The sequence below is a fragment of the Leopardus geoffroyi genome, chromosome B1 (assembly GCF_018350155.1).
Source record: "Leopardus geoffroyi isolate Oge1 chromosome B1, O.geoffroyi_Oge1_pat1.0, whole genome shotgun sequence".
Taxonomy (NCBI): domain Eukaryota; kingdom Metazoa; phylum Chordata; class Mammalia; order Carnivora; family Felidae; genus Leopardus; species Leopardus geoffroyi.
The window spans coordinates 54,739,198-54,762,902 of NC_059327.1; the positions used below are offsets into that span (position 1 = coordinate 54,739,198).

The 23,705-nt window shown below is 49.8% G+C and overlaps 2 protein-coding genes across 5 annotated transcripts; one reads left to right on the plus strand and one right to left on the minus strand.

Annotated features, from left to right (window-relative positions):
- Positions 1-4,957: 4,957 nt before the first annotated feature.
- Positions 4,958-14,813, minus strand: LOC123596360. The gene is made up of 8 exons (XM_045474919.1): positions 14,759-14,813; positions 14,536-14,667; positions 13,857-14,076; positions 13,657-13,733; positions 12,872-13,365; positions 7,580-7,699; positions 7,134-7,173; positions 4,958-6,455 (listed from the first exon to the last, which is right to left on the minus strand). The coding sequence occupies exons 1-8, from the start codon at positions 14,811-14,813 to the stop codon at positions 6,307-6,309; spliced, it is 1,287 nt and encodes a 428-aa protein (XP_045330875.1). The 3' UTR covers positions 4,958-6,306.
- On the plus strand, positions 14,471-18,218 carry HAND2 (heart and neural crest derivatives expressed 2). 4 transcript variants are annotated; one of them, XM_045462820.1, is made up of 4 exons: positions 14,471-15,986; positions 16,231-16,347; positions 16,674-16,730; positions 17,347-18,218. In XM_045462820.1, exons 1-4 carry the CDS (start codon positions 15,432-15,434, stop codon positions 17,443-17,445), a joined length of 828 nt encoding a protein of 275 aa, XP_045318776.1. In that variant the 5' UTR covers positions 14,471-15,431; the 3' UTR covers positions 17,446-18,218. The 4 variants fall into 4 exon arrangements, with proteins under 4 accessions (XP_045318776.1, XP_045318785.1, XP_045318790.1 ...); XM_045462829.1 differs by lacking the exon at positions 16,674-16,730; XM_045462834.1 differs by lacking the exon at positions 16,231-16,347.
- Positions 18,219-23,705: the final 5,487 nt, after the last annotated feature.

The following is a 23,705-nucleotide window of genomic DNA, read 5'->3' on the forward strand; positions in this document are numbered from 1 at the left end:
GTGGCCTCCACACAAGCTCACATAGACCGAGATGTGTTATGGCTCAGTTAGGTGGACGCAGATTACATAATCCAGTTTTAACCAAACTCATCTTCACCAAATGGACAGAAGTTTTTGTTTTTGTTTTTTTTTTTAAAGCCCTACAGGGGTGCCTAGGTGGCTCAGTCATTTAAGCCTCCGACTCTTGGTTTCGGATCAAGTTGTGATCTCATGGTTCATGAGTTCAAGTCCCGCATTGGGCTCCACACTGGCAATGCTGAGCCTGCTTGGGATTCTTTCTCTCTCTCTCTCTCTCTCTCTCTCTCTCTCTCTCCCTCTCTTCTCTCTGCCTCTCCCCTGCTCTCTTGTGTGTGTGCATGCTCTCTCTAAACAACTAAAAACAACTTGAAGAAAAAGAGCCCTACAATGAACTTCGGATTAAAGATAATTCAAATACGGACATAAACCATCAAGAAAGTGGTAGAACAGACACTGGAAGAGCTTTAGTCAGCCACAAAACAAGGCAGAAACAATGACAACACAAATCAACCATTAAGTCAACCAAAGCATTTTCCAATGACCGAGACCACTTATAACGTGGATTTGCATCTACTGCCAATGATAAATGTATCTCCCCTGATGATACTGAATTTATCTCACCTGCAAATATTTAAACCTATTGTTCAATTCTTTATCTTGCCCATTGTTAGTTCACTTTTTGAGTGGGTTTATAATGTATATATCAGTAGAGTAGTGCAGATACATAATTTGCAAGTAAATATATACTTAAATGTTTTACTGTTAGAGTGCTCAATTAAAACAATGGGGAGACCATTGGGCCTAGAGTATTTCATTTCCTTCCTGTGTCGTTTTCCTCAGTTTAGACCTTTGTGTCAGGCACCCGCTGACCACACTACACATGGCCAAGATGGCAGTAAGCTAGATTTCCAGTCTGGCCATTGCTATCCCTAGGACCATCTTGCCATACCTTTCTAGAACTTCTGAAGACAGACAGAAGTCATTGCCTTTACCCTGTCGACATCGAGGTCTGCAAGCCAATGTAGGCTTCTCACACAAATCCCCGTGAAATCTGTGGGCTGTCAACTCAGAAAGGTACCTGTGGCATGCCACTTTTCAATGTTGTAGAGCTACGCCAAAACGAAGAGCTAATGTTTATTAAGCATTTACTCTATGCCAGACCCTCAACTAAGAGCCTCGTGGGAGTCATCTCACCACATGTTCATCATGACGCTGTAACAGTCTACAGTCATTATCCACCTTCTGAAGATGTGGTAACTGAAGCAGAGAATGGCTATTTTCCCAAGATCACACGCTGAAACATATTGTAGTCAGGATTCAAAACCGCCTCAGGGACTCCGGAGACTTGCTCTTAATCACCGTGTTATGCAGCTTTCCATGCATAATAATAGCTTAATTTCCATGTATTATTATGATGATTTATTAACAATTTACTCAAAATGCATTTTAAAAATTTGTCTCATTTTAAATGCGATTTTGCTCCATCTTGGGATCGAATATTCGCCAGAACACATCATTGATCTTGTAATAAACATCAAAATTAGTTACGATTAGATTTACAGGGATTACTTTGCCAGACTTTTTTAAATGTGTCTTTCCAATTCTTGAAAATATGGCTTTAGATTCTTTCTAACATGACGCAGGGCATAAACAATAATATAATAAAAGGTATATGGCTTACTATTTACTCATATGTATCTGAGATTATAAGCTAAAACTATTATTCAAGGCAATGAGAAAAATTCAGTGCGTAAACCAGTTGTTTCCACAGGTTCAGAGAGTGAACAACAGGACAAAAAACAGGAACAGCTGAGTGAGCTTTTCAATCATTAACGTAGCTATATTAATATCATATGATATTAAAGTATTTAAGGAGAGAAAAGCCCACTGAACTACAGCAACCCTTAAAATTCTGTGACTTTTAATAAAATATAGCAAGTAGAAACATGGCAGGGCAGGGGGTTGGGGGGTAAGGGAGCAGGCTGGAAATGTTCTTCTGAAGGCAAGTTTCTCTATAGGATTGTGTGCTCCTGCCTGTGTACCTTGAGGACTCCTGACGTTCCCTTCAAGATATCCTCATTACAAATACCTAGGTCACAGGGAATCAGGGTGACTCAGTCGGTTAAGCACCTGACTTCTTGATTTCAGCTCAGGTCATGATCTCATAGTTCATGAATTGGAGCCCTGTGTCAGGCTCCACAATGACAACACAGAGCCTGCTTGGGATTCTGCCTCTGTCTCTCTCTGTCTCTCAAAAAAGCAAACAAACAAAATAAACTTAAAAAAAAACAAAAAAAAAAAACCTAGGTCGTGATTTAAAGGCACTAAAATTTACAAAGTGCAGCTCACACCCCACAGATACAAATACTACTTTGGTCTCATGACTGTTTTACCTTTGACGAGCCATCATATTTATCGTTATAAACACTTCATTAAGTATCACTCTATCTGAAAAAAGAAAAATTCAGCATTCAAACAACTAAGCGCTTAAACAGCCCATATATAATTAATATTTGTATTAAAGCAAAAATAGTCACTCTATCAGATTCTGTAATTTTGTTGTTAATATCATCTTTACTTGAATAGTAAAAAAAAAAAATGCATAGAACTGAACAATGTTTGGAAAAACGAAAATAATTACTAGGAATATAAGGAGGCAGTTTCTGGCTCTATTTATCCCAGAATAATAAGAAAGTCCCCTGGTTTGTTCCTGGAAAAAAAAATTGTTTTTCAGTTTTTTTCTCAGCAACTTGGGAGTTTATGAAAATCATCTCATGGATATACTTCATTATTCCAGTTTAATACCAGTTTGAAAAAATTCGCTGCTTTTAGACATGTATTCCTTAAGAAAGAACAACGATACAGTGGATTAAAGGTCTTTATATTTTAAAGCAATATTTAAAAATCATGGAAGCTAGCGTTTTCCCATATACAAAAATCTACATATATCTCCTTAATTGGGCTTCTTCATCCGGTGAAAAATCTACTCTAAAAATCACCCAGTTGAAGAAAACAAAAACAATCTATTTCATTATATGGATCCGATTCATCACCCTCCTGTTTATAGAAAAAGAGCCAGATCCTGTCTAAGGAAATTATCTTTTCCAGATTTTATGTTTCTGCATTCCCTTTTATATTTTTCATCCCCCTTATCAAGCCATCATTCATAAAAGTACTCAGAAAAAGCACTCACTCGATTTTCCTGATTTCGCATTTTAGCAGAATTTCTTTTAGATGGACCACAAATGAACTCAAAAACTTCATTTTCTGGTAGATCCCACAACGGGTAGGCAGTCTGTCCATCCCACTGTCCATTTGTCACCCCACACAAATAGGGAATCCTATTACCTACAAAGGTATTAAGAAAGTGCTCCCAGCTGAAAGCATTTATCCAATTCCAATTGTTGTTTGGAAGTCTAAAATACTAAGAGTGGTATTGTTCCAGGAGCTACTGTCTAAAACAATGCAATGCCTGTTTAGAGCGAAAATTCAGTACTTGAAAATCTGAGTTGGTTTAAAAAATAATAACTGTGCATCCAAAAAAAGAATTCTTAAAGAAACATTTATATGCCAGGCACATGTTTTCAATTTTAATAACATTGGCTTACCTAAATAAATATGTAGAACCTAATAATTGTTCTCTATATTTTGATATTTTTTGTATATTATTCTATTTTAGTGAGTTTTCAAAGAAGCTAATGAATAACAATGTTGAAAAAATATGTATCTGTCAGCACAAAGTTGTTGTGGTTTATAGATACTGTGAAATGCAGTGTTGAAAAAAATTCTATTAAAAAGTAATTGAAAACTGCTCTGATTTAAAGAGAAATGAATGTAGCCATATCCTTATAGGATAATGCCAGATAAAAAGTAATCATGTTCCCTCTATAATTGTGTTTGTTGGCGTTTATATTAGAATAATAATGCTTTAAGGTTATTTTCATGGTTGTTCACTTAACATGGGATTAACATCAAAATCTTCATAATTATCTGAGATCACCCATTTGAAAGCAGTGTGGTAAAACATGTTAATGGTTAAGACATAGCAGTTTTAATACTAAACAGATTAACACACATGAAAGTAATATTATAATTTGTGCATTGGATAATATGCCAGACCAGTTTTGGGGTTTTTTTCTTTTGTTTTTTTTGGGTTTTTTTTTTTTTTTTTTTTTTTTTGGTGAAGACAGAATTCTCATGAAATGGTACCCTTTCTAGCTACTGCTTCCTATTTCTTGAGAGAGATACACGGGCGTGCATGACATATGAACTTGAAATATTATTGTGTGGCTTTGACATTGCACAACTTTATGAAGCCATTATTTCTGAGGTTTGCTTTAAATAAAACTGAAAATGAAAAATGTTACCATAGGAGGGTGATCCTGAAGAATGACGCTACAATCTAGGTGGGATTATAAACCAAAAAAAAAGTAAAGCTTTAAAGAGATTGCTGATTAACTAGAATAGCCATGAATTTATTTTATGCCCACCAGCAAACAAATGTAGGTCCATACCTTATGCATTTTGACATAATAATAAAGAAGCATATTTTAACGTGTACCCCAGAGTCCCCTAAAAATATTTCTCTGCCTCAACTCTCCCACCTCCTTCAGAAGCCAACAGGAGAGGAAAATGGGTAGTCATTTATAAGGTAATATGAAGTCATAAAATAATGACCCAAGTCATGTGCACCTCTCTGGAATCAGTGTGGAAATGGGCTTCCCATCCCAGACCTAATTATTCCATAATCCTCGTTGCATTTGCCTATGTGGGTTAGGGTGGGGTGTGAAACCTCGGAAACGAAATCGAATGTCACAAATGCAGGTGCCGCCCCCCAGACCTGAAGACTGTGCGTTAAAAGACAAGTATCTGTACAACCTCAGCTGTGCCTGAGAGGAGGGTGAAGGCGTCGGAATTTAAATCACGTTGTTTCCACTTATGCAGGGAAAATCCATAAAAAGAGATTTATTATCATATTTTCTCTTTGAAATGTATTTGTTTTTGACTTTAAAAGTGCTCCTCAGTACAGAGCAGAGTAAATATTACAATTTTGTTCAACAGCAGCCAAGACTTAATTGTCTGTGAAATACAAGGCTTAGGACCTGATTTGAGTTAACTACTGTTCTGCTGATACAAACTCTGCTGGCCGGCGCGGTGACCGAACGCACGCAGCGGCAGATTTACACCAGAGCCATCCCGCAAGAACTGGAGGGGGGGGGGGGGGGCAGGGGGGCAGCCAGGCGCCTGCAGGAGCCCATCCAAACCATTTGGAGCTTTGCTCTTCCTGCAGCAGATTTAAAGCGCCTTTGCACAAGAAGTCAAACAAGAATAAGCAGCTATGGAAAACATAACAAATCATGCTTGCAGTTTAACAGCAAGAAAGAAGGGGAAACCGGTAACCGCTAACAAATACCGAAGAAAGATGCAGTGGAGACGGAAGTGAGGGGCAAGGGAAGAGGGGGGGGAAAGGAGCCGGATAAGGACGCGACACTGGTTTCGGCAGGCGTACCGCACGTTTTATTGTTACTGTATGTCTCGCAGGGGCTCGGCCAGGAACCTGAGAAGTCCAGCCTCCTTCCAGGGCCGGCGCCCTTCGCACGCGGGCTTCGGGAGGGCTCCGCCGCCCGCCCCTCGCCCTCGCGCCACCTCCTCCAGCGCCACCCCCCTCCCTCCCGCGGGGCTGCGGGTCGCTTCCTCCGCCCGCCGAGGGTGCCGAGGAGAAAGCGGGCGGCTGCAGATTTGCCCCGGTGGCACCGCAGCCACAAGCCAAGCCGTAATTGCAAAGCAAACAAGGCTGAAATATTGGATTGGTCTCAATCGTGACAAGATCTACGCTTTTGCCGCCAATTTGTTTGTGCAGCTCTATTTAAAGGCACTTGATTGAGGAAATGTTGAAAATAGCGGTGAGGGTTTCCCTAATGAGACCTCAGGAGGGAAGCGGCGGCCTTCGCCCGCAGCCCAGGGCTCTGGATTGGCCGCGGGGGGCGGGGGGAGGGGTGCTCTTAACCCCTTCCTGCCCGCCTCCGGCGAAAGGTCCTCGGAGACGAGCTGGGGGAAGCTGGGGATCCGTCCCGCCCCAGAGCAGTGACCTCCCCTGGCCTAAGGTGCGGCGAACCGGCCTCCTTGGTGGCGGGCACCCCGGGCGGGAATGGGGAGCAAAAGGAGAACTTAACCAAGGTGAAGGAGGCGGCCCAACAGCCAAGGCAGGGCTGGAGGGCCGGCGGCCTAAATCCGGAGCAGCGCCCCTTGTCCCCCAACATTCCCGGGTGGCGGCCGCAGCCCCACATCTCACTCTCCAGCGCCCACGGTCCTGCGAGGCCTGAGGCCCTTGCGATCCCCGCGGAACCGCGGTTGCTCTTGGCTCGGGGCATTCAGGCAAGCGGTGACCTCCGACGCCACCTGGCCCGTCGCCGTCGTCGGGCTAGGTCTTGAGGAGGCTGGAAGGGAGGGGAGGAAGCTGAAGAGGCAGGAAGAGACAGCACATAAGTAATTATTGAGCGCAGCCTGTGTGTCAGGCGTCTCGCTCTCCAGTGCATCTTGATCTCATCTAATCTTCCCTACACACCCTCAAGGACGGTGTCATTAACCCATTGTTCAGATGAAGAAACTAAGGGTTACAGAGACGGATGACCTGGTTCGAGATCATGCAGCCAGTATTTGGGTGCCTGAGAGTCCACCCTGCCCAGCTCTGACTCTGGCGCTCAAGTTGTTGACAGGGGTTACCCGGGGAGGTCCGGGCTGGGGCTGGGTTTTTCATTCTCAGCGCTGATGCTGATGGCTCAGACCCACTGCAAGCGGGATCTATCCCGAGGAAGACTTTCCTGGTTCTCCCGAGAGAGTCTGGAGATGAAGGTCCGTTCCCTAAGGTCCACCTCCTAGCTCTGGTCGCTTTCAAAATAAAGAAAAGCAATCCACTTGCAATTGGGATACGCAGAATTCACCCACTGTCTCTAAGTCATCCCTTTGACACGAGCCGTTAAATCCCAGGCTGGGCCCAATGCATTGACTGGACTCTCAAGGAACCCACAGTCACTGGAGTCTACCGGAGAATATGTGAGGGGGGTGCACCGGAGAGGGGACTTAATGTGGGGGAGCAGAGAGAGGGAAAGCAATACCTGGAAAAGCTTCCTGGAGGAGGTGGCATTTAAACTGGGCCTAGAAGAAACAAAGTGAAGTGTGGATTCTTTAAAATGGGACAGACATGGATTGTTTGATAGCTATGCTAGCAAGTCAAGGAATGCCAGACTTCAGTCCGGGACAATCTCAGAGTCACAATTTCACCACCTGCTGCTGTTTCAGGACTGCCCCTCTAACTTGGAGAACTGTGAGTTGTTCAAGCCCTGAGCCAAAGTTCCAACCTCTCCTAGGATTGAAAAGCTGGGGCTTGGGCTTGACACCAGCAGCTAGACCTTGACCCTTCCGGAGACCTGGACTTGGGCCAAAAGGGATTGTCAAAGACAGGGGCAGCAAAATGGCACTAGGGACACTCTCACCAGAGTTCTGAACAATTAGAGTCACGCATTCCTGAGCTTTTCCTAGAGGGATCTGGTCAGAGATGTACCTTGGCCAATCTGAAGTCTCTTTCTGGAGTCACAAGCAGATGTAGGCTGGAAAACGAAGACTCCAGAGGGCAGGGGAGGGCTGGTTTCGGTTGGACTTCCCCGAGAATGATCTGCACCTTCTGTCAGCAAAACAAAAAAGCATCAGTCATACCAATTTAGTGAACCCTCTAAATGTGTTTTGAATGGAATGCTGCTTTTTTTTTTTTTTTTTTGTATGCAACCAATTCCTTCTTTTGAAGTTGGATGCTTCGCAAGCAGAATGCAATTCCATTTTTTGTTCCTCGAGGTTTTGGCCTGTGTTAACTTAAGTGAGCACTCACACAAGTACTAAGAAGAAAGCCATTCTTTTCTGGAAAATAGAACAAAGTAGCGCCTCTCCTATCACGGTGCAGATATATAATCTGTAACAACAAATTAGCCTCCTCGTGCTGCGCATTTCCAGCAAGCATCCTGCCTTCTCTGTTTATATTATAACTTCTCTGCCTGCAATTATTTTTATTTTAATTTTCTGTCACTTTAACAGAAACCAGAGCCTTCTCTTCTAATGTTTTGTACACAGCATGTTCATTTTGATAAGATGTTCTTTCCTATCCTCTTTTAGCTTGCCTTTCCTTGTTTAGAGTTCTGTATCAGGAGTTTCTAATATTTCTCCCTCTTTTTTTTTTTTTTTTTTTTAAGGAACTTGTCCCTGTCTTGCTTTATTTGTTTGTGTGAAATTTAGTTTGAAAGGAGATCAGAGAGAGCAGGAGGGGTTTGTAATAAGAGAATGACCGAATGACCCAAAGGCTGATTATCTATCATTAACTGGAGACTCGGTGTACCCAAATTACCAGAGAGACCTCAGTCTGCCGGATCCTTACCCAGCCAGAAAGGCAAGTGTGGAATGCACACAGCTGAAACAGGTCTCCGTGGCATTGCAAATGAAGACAGTGTGCTCACACATTTTGTTAAAGGCGTTTCCTTCAAAACTCAACTCAGGTTCAGTGGACGAATTTATTAGCTTCTGACACGTTGTGCACAGGTAAAATCCTTGCCGAAAGACTAACTTTAACATTTTGGTAACTAACATTTTTGTGTTGTTTCGTTCGACGCAAAATTGCAGCTAATTGTCTAAGCTCCGGAGAATATTGAGAAATCAAGCCAAGCTGCTTTTGATCTGCTCGTGCCGCTAAACCTAAACCTTGTAAAAATCGAGGTTTGCCATTAATATTGACAATAAAAGGGTTTCTTTTTGTTAACCTGAAACCTAACCATCCTGGCTCAAGTCCCTTGTCTAGAAGCAAAGGCCCTAGAATAAAGTAGAAAAGGGTTGCAAGAAACTGCCAGGGCTAAAAACAAAGCAAAACAAACAAAACAAACAAACAAAAAAAAAAAAAAAAAACGACATGAATTTGCAAAGGAAGCTTCCGAACAGGACTTCCTAAGAATTCTCGCTACACTGCAGTTACAACTGGGAATGCATGGGGCCTCCAGTCACAAACAAAACCTTCGCTCACTTAAATGGCTTGTCCAAAGCTCCACATTTTAAGTTGCCATTCGCTTTTGTATTTCATTCTGAACCCTCTTGCAGACTAGTTGAAGTTAACGACTGCTTATTTTCCCATAGACCGTGGATGCAATACAATTGCTTCCTCATCATCTGAATGTGGAGTGCTTTCCTTCTAGCTTGGAAGAAAATATTGCCAGTGTGTATGTAATTTGCTTGAAACAAAGTAGTTAGGAGAAATCCTGTGGCATGTATTTTCTCACACCACTGGTGCTCTAAACTATCTATGCTTCACTAGAAAGCAGCAATGATCAGATCTACCTTACCTCTTATAACAACATCAATAGCACCTCCTATATACACATCTTGCTGCCTCTAGGGAGGCCCTTTCAGGTGCATTCTCTTTTGTTCCCTTTTGTCGGAATAAGTATTTTAACTTGGATAACTGGCCAGGTATCAGTGAAAACCTCCCACAGCAGCAGCCCATCTGCCTGTTAATATGAAGATCTCGTCAGGGACCGTTTGAACAAAATGCAAATTCCCACTACGTGTAAGACTGGACAGTGACATTTTTCTTGCACATTGTACGTCTTAAACTTACACAGCGTTATTTGTCAATTATATCTCAGTGTTTTACAAAAATACTTATTTTTCTTAAAGGACGAAAGGAGAAGCCAGTATCTTATTCTTCACCAGTTTCAGGTTCAATGACCTGAAGGGATCAGAAACCTCAGAAATCCAAGCACTGCTCAAAGGCAAATTTGAAGTGGGGGGGGGGGGTAGAGAGGAGGAGGGAAGGAGGGAGAGAGAGAAAGAGGAAAGGGCTGGGAGGGAAGAAGGGAATATGAAAGAAAGGCTAAATGGAGGGGAGGCACCAAACAAGTCCCATTTTCTCCACTGACTTAAATGTTTCCCAATCAAAACTGGACTGAAAACAAAAACAAAAACAAAAACAAAAACACTGGACTGAAGGGAGTCGTAAGCAATCAGCCCCTCCACGGTCATTGCAGCTGAATCAGCCCCTCCCCCCCCCCCATCTCCACAGATCTGCTCTGGATTGGAAAGAAGAGGGGAGAGGAATCAGTCCCCAAATACCCCACCCCACCCCAAAATGCAAAAAGAAAGTGCTCAGAACAAATAAAATCTCATAAGAGCCATGGGCAACTTCTTGTGAAACAGATATAAGAGTCCAATCGAACGTGATCCTGCATTGTAGAAGTATCCTCTGAGCACCCCCACATTTCTGGAGTCACTGTCACTTGCCGTGTCTGTAGACAACCATTTCCCAAAAGGCAAACCAGAAAGGGAGGGACTATGGAACCCGAGTTGGGAGATCCTTTGCCGCCACTCAGACAGTATGCCTTATTCTCCATGTCCTGAAGGTTCTAAGACCAAGTGGCTAGCCTATAAAATGACTCAATCCCACCCTAATTCACACGAAATGCAAAGCCATCAGGGTGTCATAAGAAACAACTTCCTTGGCACAGGTGAGGCTGAGGTTACTTCTCCGAGAACACATTTCTTTTTCTGCCATCTTCTGGGTCTGGTGTTCTTTCTGGAGTTCTCGGCACTTTCTGGGGTTCACCTTATATAAGAGCGTTATAGATATTTAAATGAATGCCCCATCGCTCCAACTATGTTGGTCAGGAAAATAAGGTAAAACGAGATTTGAAAAACGATGAAGGGAATTGAGCCATAATTCCCGTAAACATAAAATGTGTGTTTATGGCCCTCTGGCCTGGTTCTTTTCAGGTCCAGTTTATTTTGAGTTCTCATGAGCAAACCATAAGATACAAACTGCCCTTGCCTTTGTAATAATAAATACCTCCGAGAGATCTGTATTTTCCCTAAAAACAGACTGAAGTTTTTTAAAAAAATATTTAGTTTAAAGCAGATTGATTTTAAAAGGAATATCTCACAAGACCAAAACGTTTGCAAGGGAGTTAGTTCTCAGCTTCTCCCAGGCTCTTTGAGTCTTTTCCAGAGGAAGGGGTGGGAGTGAAGGGAAAGAGCCAAGAGACATGGGCGCAGAACAAATTGTTGAACCCGGTTCTGTCTGTTTAGGTGGAGGCGGACGTATCGCGCGGTACAGGGGTAGACCATCAGCTACAGTGGAGACTGGACAAGGAATCACAGCATGTCTCCAAACGGGGGGCTGCCCACCTGGGTAAGACTGGTTGCAACTCAGCCCATGGCCTCAGAAAAGGAGAGGCAAGTTAGTACACCCTCACTAGGATTCCTCCTGCGGGCACCCAGGGTGGCCAACAGCCTGCAGCATCTCAGATGCTTGCGCCCTTTGAGTACTGGAACTTGTGCCCTTAGGGGGACAGCTCAGCACTGGAACTTGTGCCCTTAGGGGGACAGCTCAGCAGCGTGCACATTAGTGCAGTCCCTGGCTGACATCTCAGCTGGGAAATTCACCCTCCTCCCTTTCTTTTCCCACTGTTCTCCTCCGTCACTCTCCCCCCTCCCCCACTACCACCAGAAAGCAAAGACTGTCTAATCATCTAAACTGGGGGGTGGGGGGGGTGGGAGGGGGCAAACTTGAGGTGGATCTGCCTCACAGCTTTCCAAAGCAGCAGACTAACCCAGCACCCCCACTAGACCCGCAGCAAAAGGTACAAAAGAGGACTCTATGAGAAAAAAGGGGACTCGTTTGGTTGTGAATTGAGAATGGCCCTCAGCCAGTCTGGTCTCTGTGAGTTAATAACTACAGTTAAGGACCCTGGAGTTCACTCATTTGTCCCCTGCCTCCAAATTGCCTTTCTGAGGCTGTATGTAGTCGCTGGGTCTGGCTCTCCGAGCTACATGAAGCCCCAGACTGTTGCACAGCATTAATTAACTGATAATGACACTGTCAGTGAGGACTGATGCTCAGATTAGCATCTTTTACGACTTTTTTTTTTTCTTTTCTGTCCCGTGTTCTCCGTCTCTTTTATCACTTGCCGTGATATCTGGGGCCATGAGGAGATTTGCCCATTTTTGGTTTCAATTAAAAGAGCATGAGAAGGCTGAAAGTGGCCAATTCTGATGGCTTCGACACTGAGGCCACTCACCTCTGATGGACAGGGCATCCCAGTCCCCAACTCAGCCATTCTTCCTTTCAGTTCCCAAAACTCCCTCTGGGTCTGAAAGCAGCCTACCAACTTCTTTCCCTGAGCAGTTATCTGTTGCTAGCCTGGGTGCCACCATCATACTTTGTCTACCTGCTTCCAGGGCCTAGATGTGTTCTTATAAACAGACTTAAAAAAAAAAAAAAAAAAAAAAAAAAGAGTATCACATGTCAGAGGATTGAACTACCAGTATTTACACATTCAGGGTTTGCCTCCCTGGTGAAAATGTAAACAGAACCCCATCACACTACCTATATTCTTTCCTTGAAGAACAAGGTCTTTAAAACACCCTGCTTGTGCTAAAATCTCAGACCCATCCAAGTTGGGGGGTCGAGAGCTTCTAGCTCGCTATTTTGATCCATGCCCAAGTGGCACTTTACCAACAAATCTGATTTCAGCTTCTCCCCACCCCCTGCTCTCTGCCTTAAAATGCTATGCTGGGGGCATCCAGGGAAATTGACCCCTTGCGGAGGGGAGGGAAAGGGCCCGGAACGGACACTTCACTCCCACACTGGGTTTCCTAGCCCCTCTCCGAGGATCTTCCCTTGTCCTAACGCCCAGCCACGGAAATATCTGAACAGTATTTCTCCACACTGCTGCCCAGGGCTGCAAAGGCTGAGGGAGCCGGCCCTGCATCCCCCTCAGCACAGGAGGTGGGCGCCCCCACCACCCCTCCCGCCATTAGCACTGACCTCACTTTCCATCCCCAACCGCGGACTCCGCCGCCGAAAGCGCCCAGCGGGAGAGGAATGGACTGTCCTTTCCGAGTCCTTGGGGTGGGGCTCCCTTTGTGGGGTGGGGCTCCCTTGCCGGCCTGGGGCCTGACTCTGCCTGCTTCCAAAGTACAATATCCAAGGTGGAGTTAAAGGTCTCCCCTGGGTGACCCCAGCCAGGCCCAGTGGCGAGTCCCAGGCCGCCCTGGCCGGCCCACGCTTCTGTGCACCCTGCCTTGGGCTTCCTCTAATTGACGGCCGCGTGGGGTCCTGGTTGACACCCTTTTCCACACCAAACTCCTTCGGGCCGAATCCTGATCTGCATAGCCGGCTCCCTTTGCGACTCCCAACCAAGTCCTGAGGATGTTTCAGCTCCTGCCCCTGTCCATCCCCGCCCCAGCCGCTCTCCAGCTTCCTCAAGATGCTCACGCCACGCGGGCGCCGCGGCCCTGGTGCCCCGCGCGGCCCGCTGACTTACAAATGGAGATCCATTTTCCGTTATAATGCGTTCAAGATCACTAAGGCCAGCAGTCTAAACATCCACGAGCCGTCCTCCCGCTCTGCCTCTTAAACTGCTGTTTAATGGTTCCCCTCCGATAACTAAACCTGCTTTCCACAGATGCCCGCTTTTATGGGAGAGTCAGGAATGCAGAGATATATTTATATGTTTGTTCATAAAAACTGGAAAATAAGCTCTGAACACGCTGTAAAAAATATTCAGTTACTTACCAAACAGGCTAGTTAAACCAGGGGAACAGTGATACCGGCCACACCACGAATTCGGGGGATCGAGGTGCCTGCGCGTTGAAATCGTCCAAGGTCGTCGCTGGGGCTGGTGTCCCTGAAGAACATGGAAAGAAGGGTATTTACAACCGGCTTGACCGTCCGTCCGTTGGTCTTAACCATGATCCTCAAAAGCAGCCACGATAACAGGAGCCACCTCAGACGGCCCTGGCCAGGGTACCGTGGTGGGTAAGTAAGGAGACCTCGAGGCGGGCACTCCCAGCCTGCGCCCACGTCGGAGCCGCAGCCTTTCCGCGCCGCGCCCGCTGCGCGCCTCGGCGAGAAGACAGCGCCGGCCCCCAACCGCCCCTTTGCAGGGACCCCGCCGCCCTCCGCCTCTGCGCTCGGCCCCCGCGCAAAAATAGCACGCGGCTGCCTGCTGATTTTCTTGCCTCGGTTACCTACAAAAACACCTCCAAAAGAAATATCTGCGTCCCCTCCACCTTTTTTTGTTTGTTTGTTTTTAACCAGAAAAGAAAGCAGAGTGATACTATACCTGGTTTGAGATTCTTCAATATTTGAGACGGGGGGGGGGGGGGGGGGGGGGGCGGGATAATTTAATAGGACAGCATCTGTTAAACACTTGCATTAACCTCTAGCTGATAAAAAAGTTTTTTTAACCCTGCCCCCCCTCGTTTTAATTATCTTATGGTTATGAAGGGGCAGCCAATCCTGGAAGAGGACTTCGACAATTAGCAACGAGAACATCAAAAAGTTTTATTGCGGAGAGCGAGAGGCACCGCCCCTGCCGCCCCGGGATTGGCGTGAGGAGCCTCTGACGACATATATTAACCCGAGCAGCCCTAAAGATGTAGCTGTACATGGAGATCTTGCTGGGAAAATCCGCTTCCTCCCCTCACGCCGTCCAGCCCAGGAGAACCGCCGCCGCCGCCGCCACCCAGGAGCTCCCTCGGCCACTGCGCGGACCCCGCCGAGAACCCGAGCCGCCGCCTTCGCGCTCCGAGGCGCCCGCAGGGCCCCAGATCCTTCCCCTGAAGGAAGGAGAGGATCTGAGAAAATGGATGCACTGAGAGCTCTCTGAAAACCCTCCGAGGGAGCCCGGGAGGAGTGAGGACACGTTACCCGCTGCAAAAATCACATTTCCAGGACCAAAAACAACAACAACCAAAAATTTCATTAAAACAATAAGCGCCCAAGAACCCAGACCGGGCTGGTGGGGGGAGGGGAAGGGGCGGGAAGGGGAGGGTCGCACGGAGGTAGCTTCACAGTGAGCAGCCGACCCCGCCGCCTCCCTGCAGAGCCGGGCCGGCCCTTCCACCCGCGGCTCGGACTCGCCCTGGGATTCCGAGTTAGCTTCGGTGCCGGGATCGCGGCCGCGGTGGAGGCCGGCAACTCCGCGAAGCAGCCTCGCGGGAGCCCGGGCACCTTTGCATGAGCACGAGAGGATTCTGCCTCCCCGCAGCTGCCCGGGAAGCAGGAGCCGGCGAGCGGGCCGGGGAGCCAGGCGGGAGCCGGCGGCGGCCGCGGCCAGGGGCGCACGGTGCCGGGACCAGCTCGCCGCGCCCTATGGGGAGCCGGCGACCGCAGTGCTGCTGAGGCAGGCCCGGCGGGCCAGGCGGGGGATCGGGGCCCGGGCTGCAGCAGCCCCCTCTGCGGCTGCCGGGCCGGCCCGGGCGCCCGAGGGCTGGGGGGCGGGGGGTGGGGGAGGCCGCCCAGCGCCGAAGCGGGGGCCCCGGCCGAGGGCGCGGCGGGGCTGCGCGCACGCTGGGGCGCGTGGAGGGGCGCGGAGGGCGATATGAGTCTGGTGGGGGGCTTCCCCCACCACCCGGTGGTGCACCATGAGGGCTATCCGTTCGCCGCCGCCGCCGCCGCCGCCGCTGCCGCCGCCGCCAGCCGCTGCAGCCACGAGGAGAACCCCTACTTCCATGGCTGGCTCATCGGCCACCCCGAGATGTCGCCCCCCGACTATAGCATGGCCCTGTCCTACAGCCCCGAGTACGCCAGCGGCGCCGCCGGCCTGGACCACTCCCATTACGGGGGGGTGCCGCCGGGCGCCGGGCCCCCGGGCCTAGGGGGGCCGCGCCCGGTGAAGCGCCGGGGCACTGCTAACCGCAAGGAGCGGCGCAGGACTCAGAGCATCAACAGCGCCTTCGCCGAACTGCGCGAGTGTATCCCCAACGTGCCCGCCGACACCAAACTCTCCAAGATCAAGACGCTGCGCCTGGCCACCAGCTACATCGCCTACCTCATGGACCTGCTGGCCAAGGACGACCAGAATGGCGAGGCGGAGGCCTTCAAGGCGGAGATCAAGAAGACAGATGTGAAAGAAGAGAAGAGGAAGAAGGAGCTGGTCAGTACCAGGGGGCAGGGGGCAGAGGGGGTGCGGGGTTCGGGGGAGCGGTACCACCAGGCTCCTTCCAGTTGGGCTGAGCAATGACATCCCCCCTCCTTTGCCAGCATCCTAAGCCAAAGTTGTTAAAACCAGGTTATGGAAAGAAGCTGAGGAGATGGGGGAGGACGGCAGCAGGAGGAGGAGGTTAAGAGGGATGCTCCGCGCTGGTGATCTTCCCTCCGGGTTACCGCTGTTCCCACAGGCACTTTGGGCATGCCTTTCGAACTCAGGGTCCCTCCTGATCTTTCGATTGCACTGGCCCAGTCATTCCGTGTCTTTTAGAGCCTTCGTTTGGCCTCCAATCCGATCTTGCTTTCAGGTATTTCTAAAATAAGTCGCCTGCAAGCGCTCTAGATCCCAATTATTCCACTATCGGCCCCTTATCCCTCCCTGGAGAACTAGGCCACCGCTGATGGTAAGAGAGTTTTAAGGCTGTTCTCATCGCAGTGCCCAGAAGACATAGAGGTAAACGTAAATAATAAGTACTCTTAACTTCAAAATGCAGCTCAGGTTTCTCTTTGGCGATGAGGTTATACTGAAACTTCCCAGATGAGTGTACTTCGTGGGTCTTTCTTGTTTTATTCCCCTGAGCATTTTAAGACAAACAGTAAATACTAATATGGTCGCTGTCATTGTTGTTATCAGGAACACAGAACTATAACTGAAAAGCAGTTTTCTCCAGTTCCGACCAAGTGCCCACAGGTTGGTGGTGTTCAGAGCAGGGCTAGTGCCATGGAGGACCTGGGAAATAATCCCATTTGTCTAGTTTTTCTTCTTTGGGGCCTGTGGCGCTTTAGTCTGTGCATAATCGAGTGACCTCTGGAATAACTGGGGATTTCAGAGGCCTTGGAGGAGAGGCACTGCCGAGTTGGTGGCCCAGAGCCCCTTGCCGGCCAGCCCAGGCCAGGGCAGAAGAAACGTCTCCCCCATCTACCCTAGAGCTCGAATCTGGGATTGCGATTGAAAACAGGGAAACCAGATTTAGCGCCGACCCCCGCTCACGCCCCTACATCTGGAGTCAGAGAAAAGGCCCCCAGCCCCTCCATAAACGACTTGGAAACGGCTGGTTGTTTATAAGCTTGCCTATCCGGTAGTTGAGCGTTGCAGGAGCGTGGAAGGCCTGGGCGGTAGCTAGGGCTGCGCAAACCTTCGTCGTTTTCCTGCCGGGGCTGACTTGAAACCATCCCCTTCTCATCCCTTACTCGTTCTTTCATTCTCTCCTTTTCTCCCCGGAAAGTGCGGGGGGGTGGCGTGGAACCAGGTCTCCTTTCTGAATTTCTCTTTCCACTTTTCTCTCCTTCGCCTCTCCTCTGCCCAGAACGAAATCTTGAAAAGCACAGTGAGCAGCAACGACAAGAAAACCAAAGGCCGGACGGGCTGGCCGCAGCACGTCTGGGCCCTGGAGCTCAAGCAGTGAGGAGGAGGAGGAGGAGGAGAGCGCGAGTGAGCCGGGGCCCAGGAGCCGGAAGCAGACCCAGGACTCCGGGCAAGCTCTCCACGCTCCGCTCTGAGGACTTCTTGCATTTGGAATCATCCGGTTTATTTATGTGCAATTTGCCTCCCCTCTCTTTGCCCCCCTTTGAGGCATCCGCTCCCCACCTCCCCCTCCAAAAAAAAAAAGTGGATATTTGAAGAAAAGCATTCCATATTTTAATATGAAGAGGACACTCCCGCGTGGTAAGGGATCCCGTCGTCTCGTAGATTCTCTTGTGTGTGAATGTTCCCTCAAGGCTGTGTAGACACCAGCGTTGCTCCCACCCCACTTACCCAACCCCTTCCAGATAAAGACAGCAGACAATAGTGTGTATGTAAAGTGTATCTTTAATACTTGGCCTTTGGATATAAATATTCCTGGGGATTATAAAGTTTTATTTCAAAGCAGAAAACGGGGCCGCTAACATTTCAGTTGGGGTCGGTATCTAGTGCTGTCTTTTCATCTGTGGTCGTTCCCTATTCGAAGATGTTTCCAACAGCTACTTGTTTTGTGCACTTCCGTCCTCTAAAACTAAGTGGAATTTAATTAATATTGAAGGTGTAAACGTTGTAAGTATTCAATAAACCACTGTGTGTTTTTTTTACAAAAACCCCAATCTTTTAATGGTTGATACCTCAGAAGAGTTTTGAAAACAAAACTGTTATACTTGTTTTCATAATATTTAAAATATTCAGAAGTAAACTAAATTATCATGATTGCCTCTAACTTTATTTGAAAGAGTCAGTAGTTCCGATCAGTCATCAACGTGAGCTCCCGCCCTCCCAGGGAAGTGGCCTGGGTGAAAATCCTACTAAAGGACCTGGGCTCCTTCCTACTCCTCTGGTCTGTAGTAGGAAGATCTGGGGCCGAGGGACCTTGGCAGTTCGCTGGAAAGGTAGAAAGTTGTCCTTGTTTTCCTGAAATCAACCAGATGCCATTCTGTGGGGACTTTGGTTTTTGTTTGGGGGGCACCTTTTAGGTGGAGGAGGTTTGAGGAAGATCCCAGGCGCTATTGCAGCCGCAGGAAATAGTCTTAGAGTCTTTAATTCAAAATATAAGGTTTTCATCTAGGAAAAGAAAAAAAGAGGAAAAGAGGAGGTTTTTGCTTGTAGTCTTCATCAGGGGGATTCTCCTCTGAGCCGGCCAGGGGAGGAGAAGAGCTGGGGGGGGGGGGGGGAAGGTGCATGATTAGGTAACAAGGAATTTTACGTCAAGTAAGAAATCGCTAACACAACCAAGGATTTAAAGGGGGGTGAAGGGGGGGTCTGGATTTACAAGGAGCTACAAGGAACTCAATATTAACTGTGCGGTGACTGAAGTCTTCCCGGCCCCAGGCCAGCCGAGCAAGAGGCTCCCTCCCTCGGCTACCAGCCGCGGGGGACTTTACCCGTCTGAGGATTGGTCTCCAGGAGTCCCAGCACATCCCGAAAGGAAGTCCCTGAGGCCTCCTTTGCCCGTAGTCTCGGCTAGAGCCGGAATCTGCTCTAGGAACCAGAGAAACTGAAGTGCCATAAAGGACTCCGCAGGCCAGGGAGGGGAGGGAGGAGGGGAGAGATGAAGTTGGGGGGGGGGAGTGGAGAAAGGTGAAACGTATTAAAAAGCGGTTTGTTTCATGAAACGCCACGTATATAAATCTGGTGTTAGGGAGGTTTGCCAGAGGGTTTCCATCTTGGAACCCATCCTCGGGGTGATGTTCGCACCTCGGCTCCAGGCACAGACCCTCCCCCCGATACCCCAGAGGTTCCCACGGCTCGCGGGCGCCCACTTTGAGTCTGCCGCCTGCAGCGGGCAAATTCGCAAGTGCTGGGAGAGAGACGAGCAAGTGGCTCTGTGGGTTCCTTCTGCGGGCAGCTGACAACGCGAGGGCGAGGGGTTAGAACAACTCGGCCAAAGCGATCTGAACTTTCTCCCCTCGGGTCAGGCGGCGCTGGGCGGACGTGGTGGGCGCGGGATGTGTTTACAGACACTTGCCTTTGTTTATAGCACGAGGTGGGGGGGCGTAGGGAGGCGCGCCCTGATTTTCTATTACTCTCGGGATTCCTGATGGTTTGACTGAGTGGCTCTCTCCCTTCCCTGTCTCCAGCGGCCTTTTGCATCTTTACTATAATCCGTTCGAGAGAGAGAGAGAGAGAGAGAGAGAGAGAGACTTCAACATCCTAGGGGTGGAAGAAAAGAGATTACCAAAACAGTGGAGTGAGTGGTGGCGGAGGTGGTGAGGTTTTTAAAACAGGAATTGGAGAGAAGTTATCTTCAACACGCAAGTGTGCCTGCGCTTGCCTTTACATCTGGGTCTTAATGCACTTTTGCAGGTCTAACACTTTTTCTGGTTTATTAAACACCAGCAGAGGAGATCCAGAAGACCCTGGCAGCGGCATCGCTATGGGGCAGCTTGCTGCTACGCATGCTTTAAAACCCGCGCTGCAGAAATCCGTCCTCTTTGTCTGGCCCGGGCCAGGCGCTGCCCGCCTCCTCTCCTGCCTGCCGGCGCAGTTCCTCTGGCCCAGCAGCACCCGGCCGCGACACCTCAACCATCTCGACATTGCAACCTGTGGGAAATCCCAACCGGCCAGACGTCCAGCAGACCCAACGCCTCCGGGGGCCGAAACACTGACCGGATGCACACCCTAAGTGTCAAGACACCCCAGATTTTCCATCTGCACGGTCGCCCAGGACATCCCAACCTTTCCAACGCTCCCCGCCACCCAACATCCCTACCCCACGTTGTCAAGTACCGGGAAGTGAGTGCTGTGCTGGGCAGGAGTGTCTTCCGAGTTTCCATGTTTTTCTCTTCTACGCATTCATTTCTCTTTTAACTCCCTTTCTTCTTTGCTTAAAGAAAAAAAAAAAAGTTTCCAACCTCTTGCCTTGCAGAATCGGCTAAAAGGCCTCTGTTTTAATTGCTCGGATAATGTGGTTGCTGCCATTTTGTTAAAAGCAATCACTCCTGCAGCGAAATCACAAGCTCTCTAGACAGGCCGGAGCCGACAAAAATGCAGGATTTGACGTTAAAAGCTAAATGGGAAGCTGGGGCGGCGGAAGGTAAATTGATGGTAGATCTGGCTGTCAGGGGCCGGCCCCAGACCGCCTCGCAGGCCGAACGCCTGATAACCCTTGAGCCCTGGCGGGGAGAGGGCTCGCCCGCTGTGTGTGTGTGTGTGTGTGTGTGTGTGTGTGTGTGTGTGTGTGCGCGCGCGCGCGCGCGCTCGGGGGGGGGGGGGGGCGCACGCGCGTGTTCCTACAGACCCATTCTCAACTTCTTGGGAAGTAACCTGGAAAACTCAACAGAGTGGGACCTGAGCACACTCCTTGCTCCCAGTCACAATTTTCCAGGACTTTCACCGCCCCCTCCCCCAGCTGGGACACCGACGGCAGCTTTAAGAGCTTTTTTTCAGGTCGAAATTATGAAAATAAGACAGCAACGTCACTAGTGGTTCTTCCTGCCTTCTAAATCCCCGCCCGACCCTCTGGGGGCTCGGTGGGAAGCTCTAGAATCGGAGTGGGTTAGCCCTTAGGTCTGGGCACCTAGGGAGGGTGGGCCTCCTGGCCTAGGCCGCCCATCTCAGGACCAGGTGGTCTGGTCGTCCCCGCGACGCGGTGGGTGCAGCCCTGTCGCCAGAGAGGGTAGCAAGTGGGCGAGAGTCTGGGTGGAGGGTGGCTCGATCCCTTCCTCCTCATCTATGCCACTACTGGCTGCTGCCTGCTGCTGGCGAGGATCACAGAGCTGGTATCCCACCGGTTGATAAGGAAGCTGGAGGGGGGAGTTGTGTGCGGATTTCGCAGGAAGGGGTGCCTAGGGTGAGAGTGAGCTCAAAATCAAAGCCACCGGGAGCGGAAGGAGGCCTGTAAGCTACTTCCGAGACTTCAGTTTTGCAGAGAGAACCCCAGCCGGTTGCAAGGGCTTGAGGTGTGCGCGCAGACGACGACGCACTGGCCAAAGGATGCCACAATAGCCAGAACTGCATTTGCGCTACGGGTCTACAAAGCGCGGGAAACCTCTCAACTATTCCTGTAGCTTTAAAGAAATGCTGTGTCTAACACTGCGCGTGCGGATCGCAATTTTCTCTTCCACAGCCGCCTTTCGTTCTCTCTGCGCGCGAGTCCCACCCACGCGCCTGGATTTGGAAAAAGAACTGGTGGTAGGTGCCAAGCGGAGATGATCTGCAAAGGAGGCTTACGGCTTAGGCCTCGTGGAGGGCCGAATCTGGACCCTTGGCCTTGCTGGTCTTCTCTGGATCTGTTGACCTGAGGAAACCCATTCCTTCCACGCAGCCCAACACCTACGGTCCATCCCCTTGCGCGAGGAATAGGCACTAACGAGTCTCAGCGACGCACTGGATTCCTGGCCTGTAGCAGCCCGTGGATCCCTCGGAGAGAAAGACCTTAGAGCCGCCCTCAGACCTCGGCTCGAAACTCCCAGTATCCCCCTTCCTGAGCAAGCTCAACCTTGGTGTAGGGTTTATGTCTACAGGGTAGCGGGGAGGGGGGTGGGGAGGTGGGAAAAAGAAGCATTTTTTTTAACTGTTTAGGAAGGGGAGGAGGGGAGAGGGGGTAACTCCAGGAGAGGAAACGAATCGCACATTTCCGGGGGCTGGACAGCTCGGAGCGCGCAGCTCTACCCTCCAGCTTCTGCCCCACGCGTACTTTCCGCACAGCTACTGTCTGCCGGCTTCTAATTGGCCTCTAACAGCTCCGCGGCTTCGGCCAGTCAGGCTCGTGGAAGTTAAAGTGCACTGTATCTGACTTACACGCGCACAGAAGTTCGACTTCTCTCCCTGTTCTCGCTCCACCCTGCCCAAGTCAGTTTCCTTCGAGGATCCCGTCCCCCGCCTCTCCCCTAAACGTGACCCCCCTACGCACACATTCCCTTCAAATTCTCCCGGCATTTGGGCCGCTTTGATGATCAGATGGTAGAGCCCTGATTACAAATTTATTCCCGGCCGCTCCGTCCGTCTTTATCTCCGCTATTAGGGACATCTGGGAGTGATTAGCGCCGCGCCCGCGCCCGGCCGCGCTGCCTATCTCGCCGCGGCGGGGCCCGGAGCCTCGCTGACGTCAGGGCAGACGGCTCGGAGCCATCCCAGCCGAGCTGGGTGTAATCGGCGGCCGCGCGGCCAAGTCCTCCCTGGGCCAGGCCGGCAGCTGGAACGCGCCGCCTGCTTGCGCACAGGGACTTTCTAAATATGTATTTTTAGCCCAGAAGACGTTTTTGTTTTTCTTGTTGGAGGTAAGGAGGGGCCAGTTACAGTTTCTACTGGCCCCCTCCTCACTTTAAATGTTCCAACTCGCTGCGTCTGGTGCTTTCAGCCTGGAAAAGCCTCCCACAGAGGGCCCTGACTTGCGGGCGCTCCTCTCTCTCTGCCCCAGGGTGCCGCTCTCCTACACCAACAGCTGCGGCCAGGGCCGCGGTGCCCGTGCCGGCAAGAGGCAAGAGAGGCGGCTCTTGGGGCTGCCCTTTCCGCACCGGTACCCGCTTGGGCCCCACAGGCCTCAGGCCAAAATAGTAGGAGTTTCTGCCTACTGAGGTGTCCGGACAGACGCTAATTACCAAACAGGCCACCTCTCCGAACCTTTGTCTCTGCACCTGCTGTTAAAGGCCAATGGAGCCAAAGGACAGAGACGCTAAACCTTCTTCTGTCCACCCTCCCGCTTTCCCCAGTGCGAGTGGTTTGGGCTGAAACAAAGACTGGCAGCAGCTTGTCTCCTACTGTGTCCCAGTGCCCAGAGCAGAGGCTGGTTTCATTTGTACCATTCCAGAAGGGGAGAGGACCCCCTGGACCTCCGACTTTAGCGTCCTGCGGCACCGTCTGATCTCTAGGATGAATCCAACTCCAGAGCACTTTAGGTCGGAGCTGATCACAGTAGTTACCCAAAATCTCTGAAGAACTTGATAAAATTATAAATTCAGGCCTCATTTTCACCCCACCTTTACCAGAAATTCTGATTCAGCAGGTCAGGTCAGAGAAATGAAGGCTTCAGCTTCCAAAACTCCCTCCCCTCCCCCCCCACCTGGTGTTCAGGAACCACTGCCTGAGGCCACACACACCTACGGCATGCAGCCGATTCCTCAGTCTGGGCTCTCAACCACCGCTGTGAAACACTGGACCCTAGGGATGAGGATGGCTTTATCAAGGATGGGGGAGGGGAGGGCAAGGCCTGCAGGATTCAGAGTCTCCACAGGGAGAGAACTGGCCTCATCATGGATC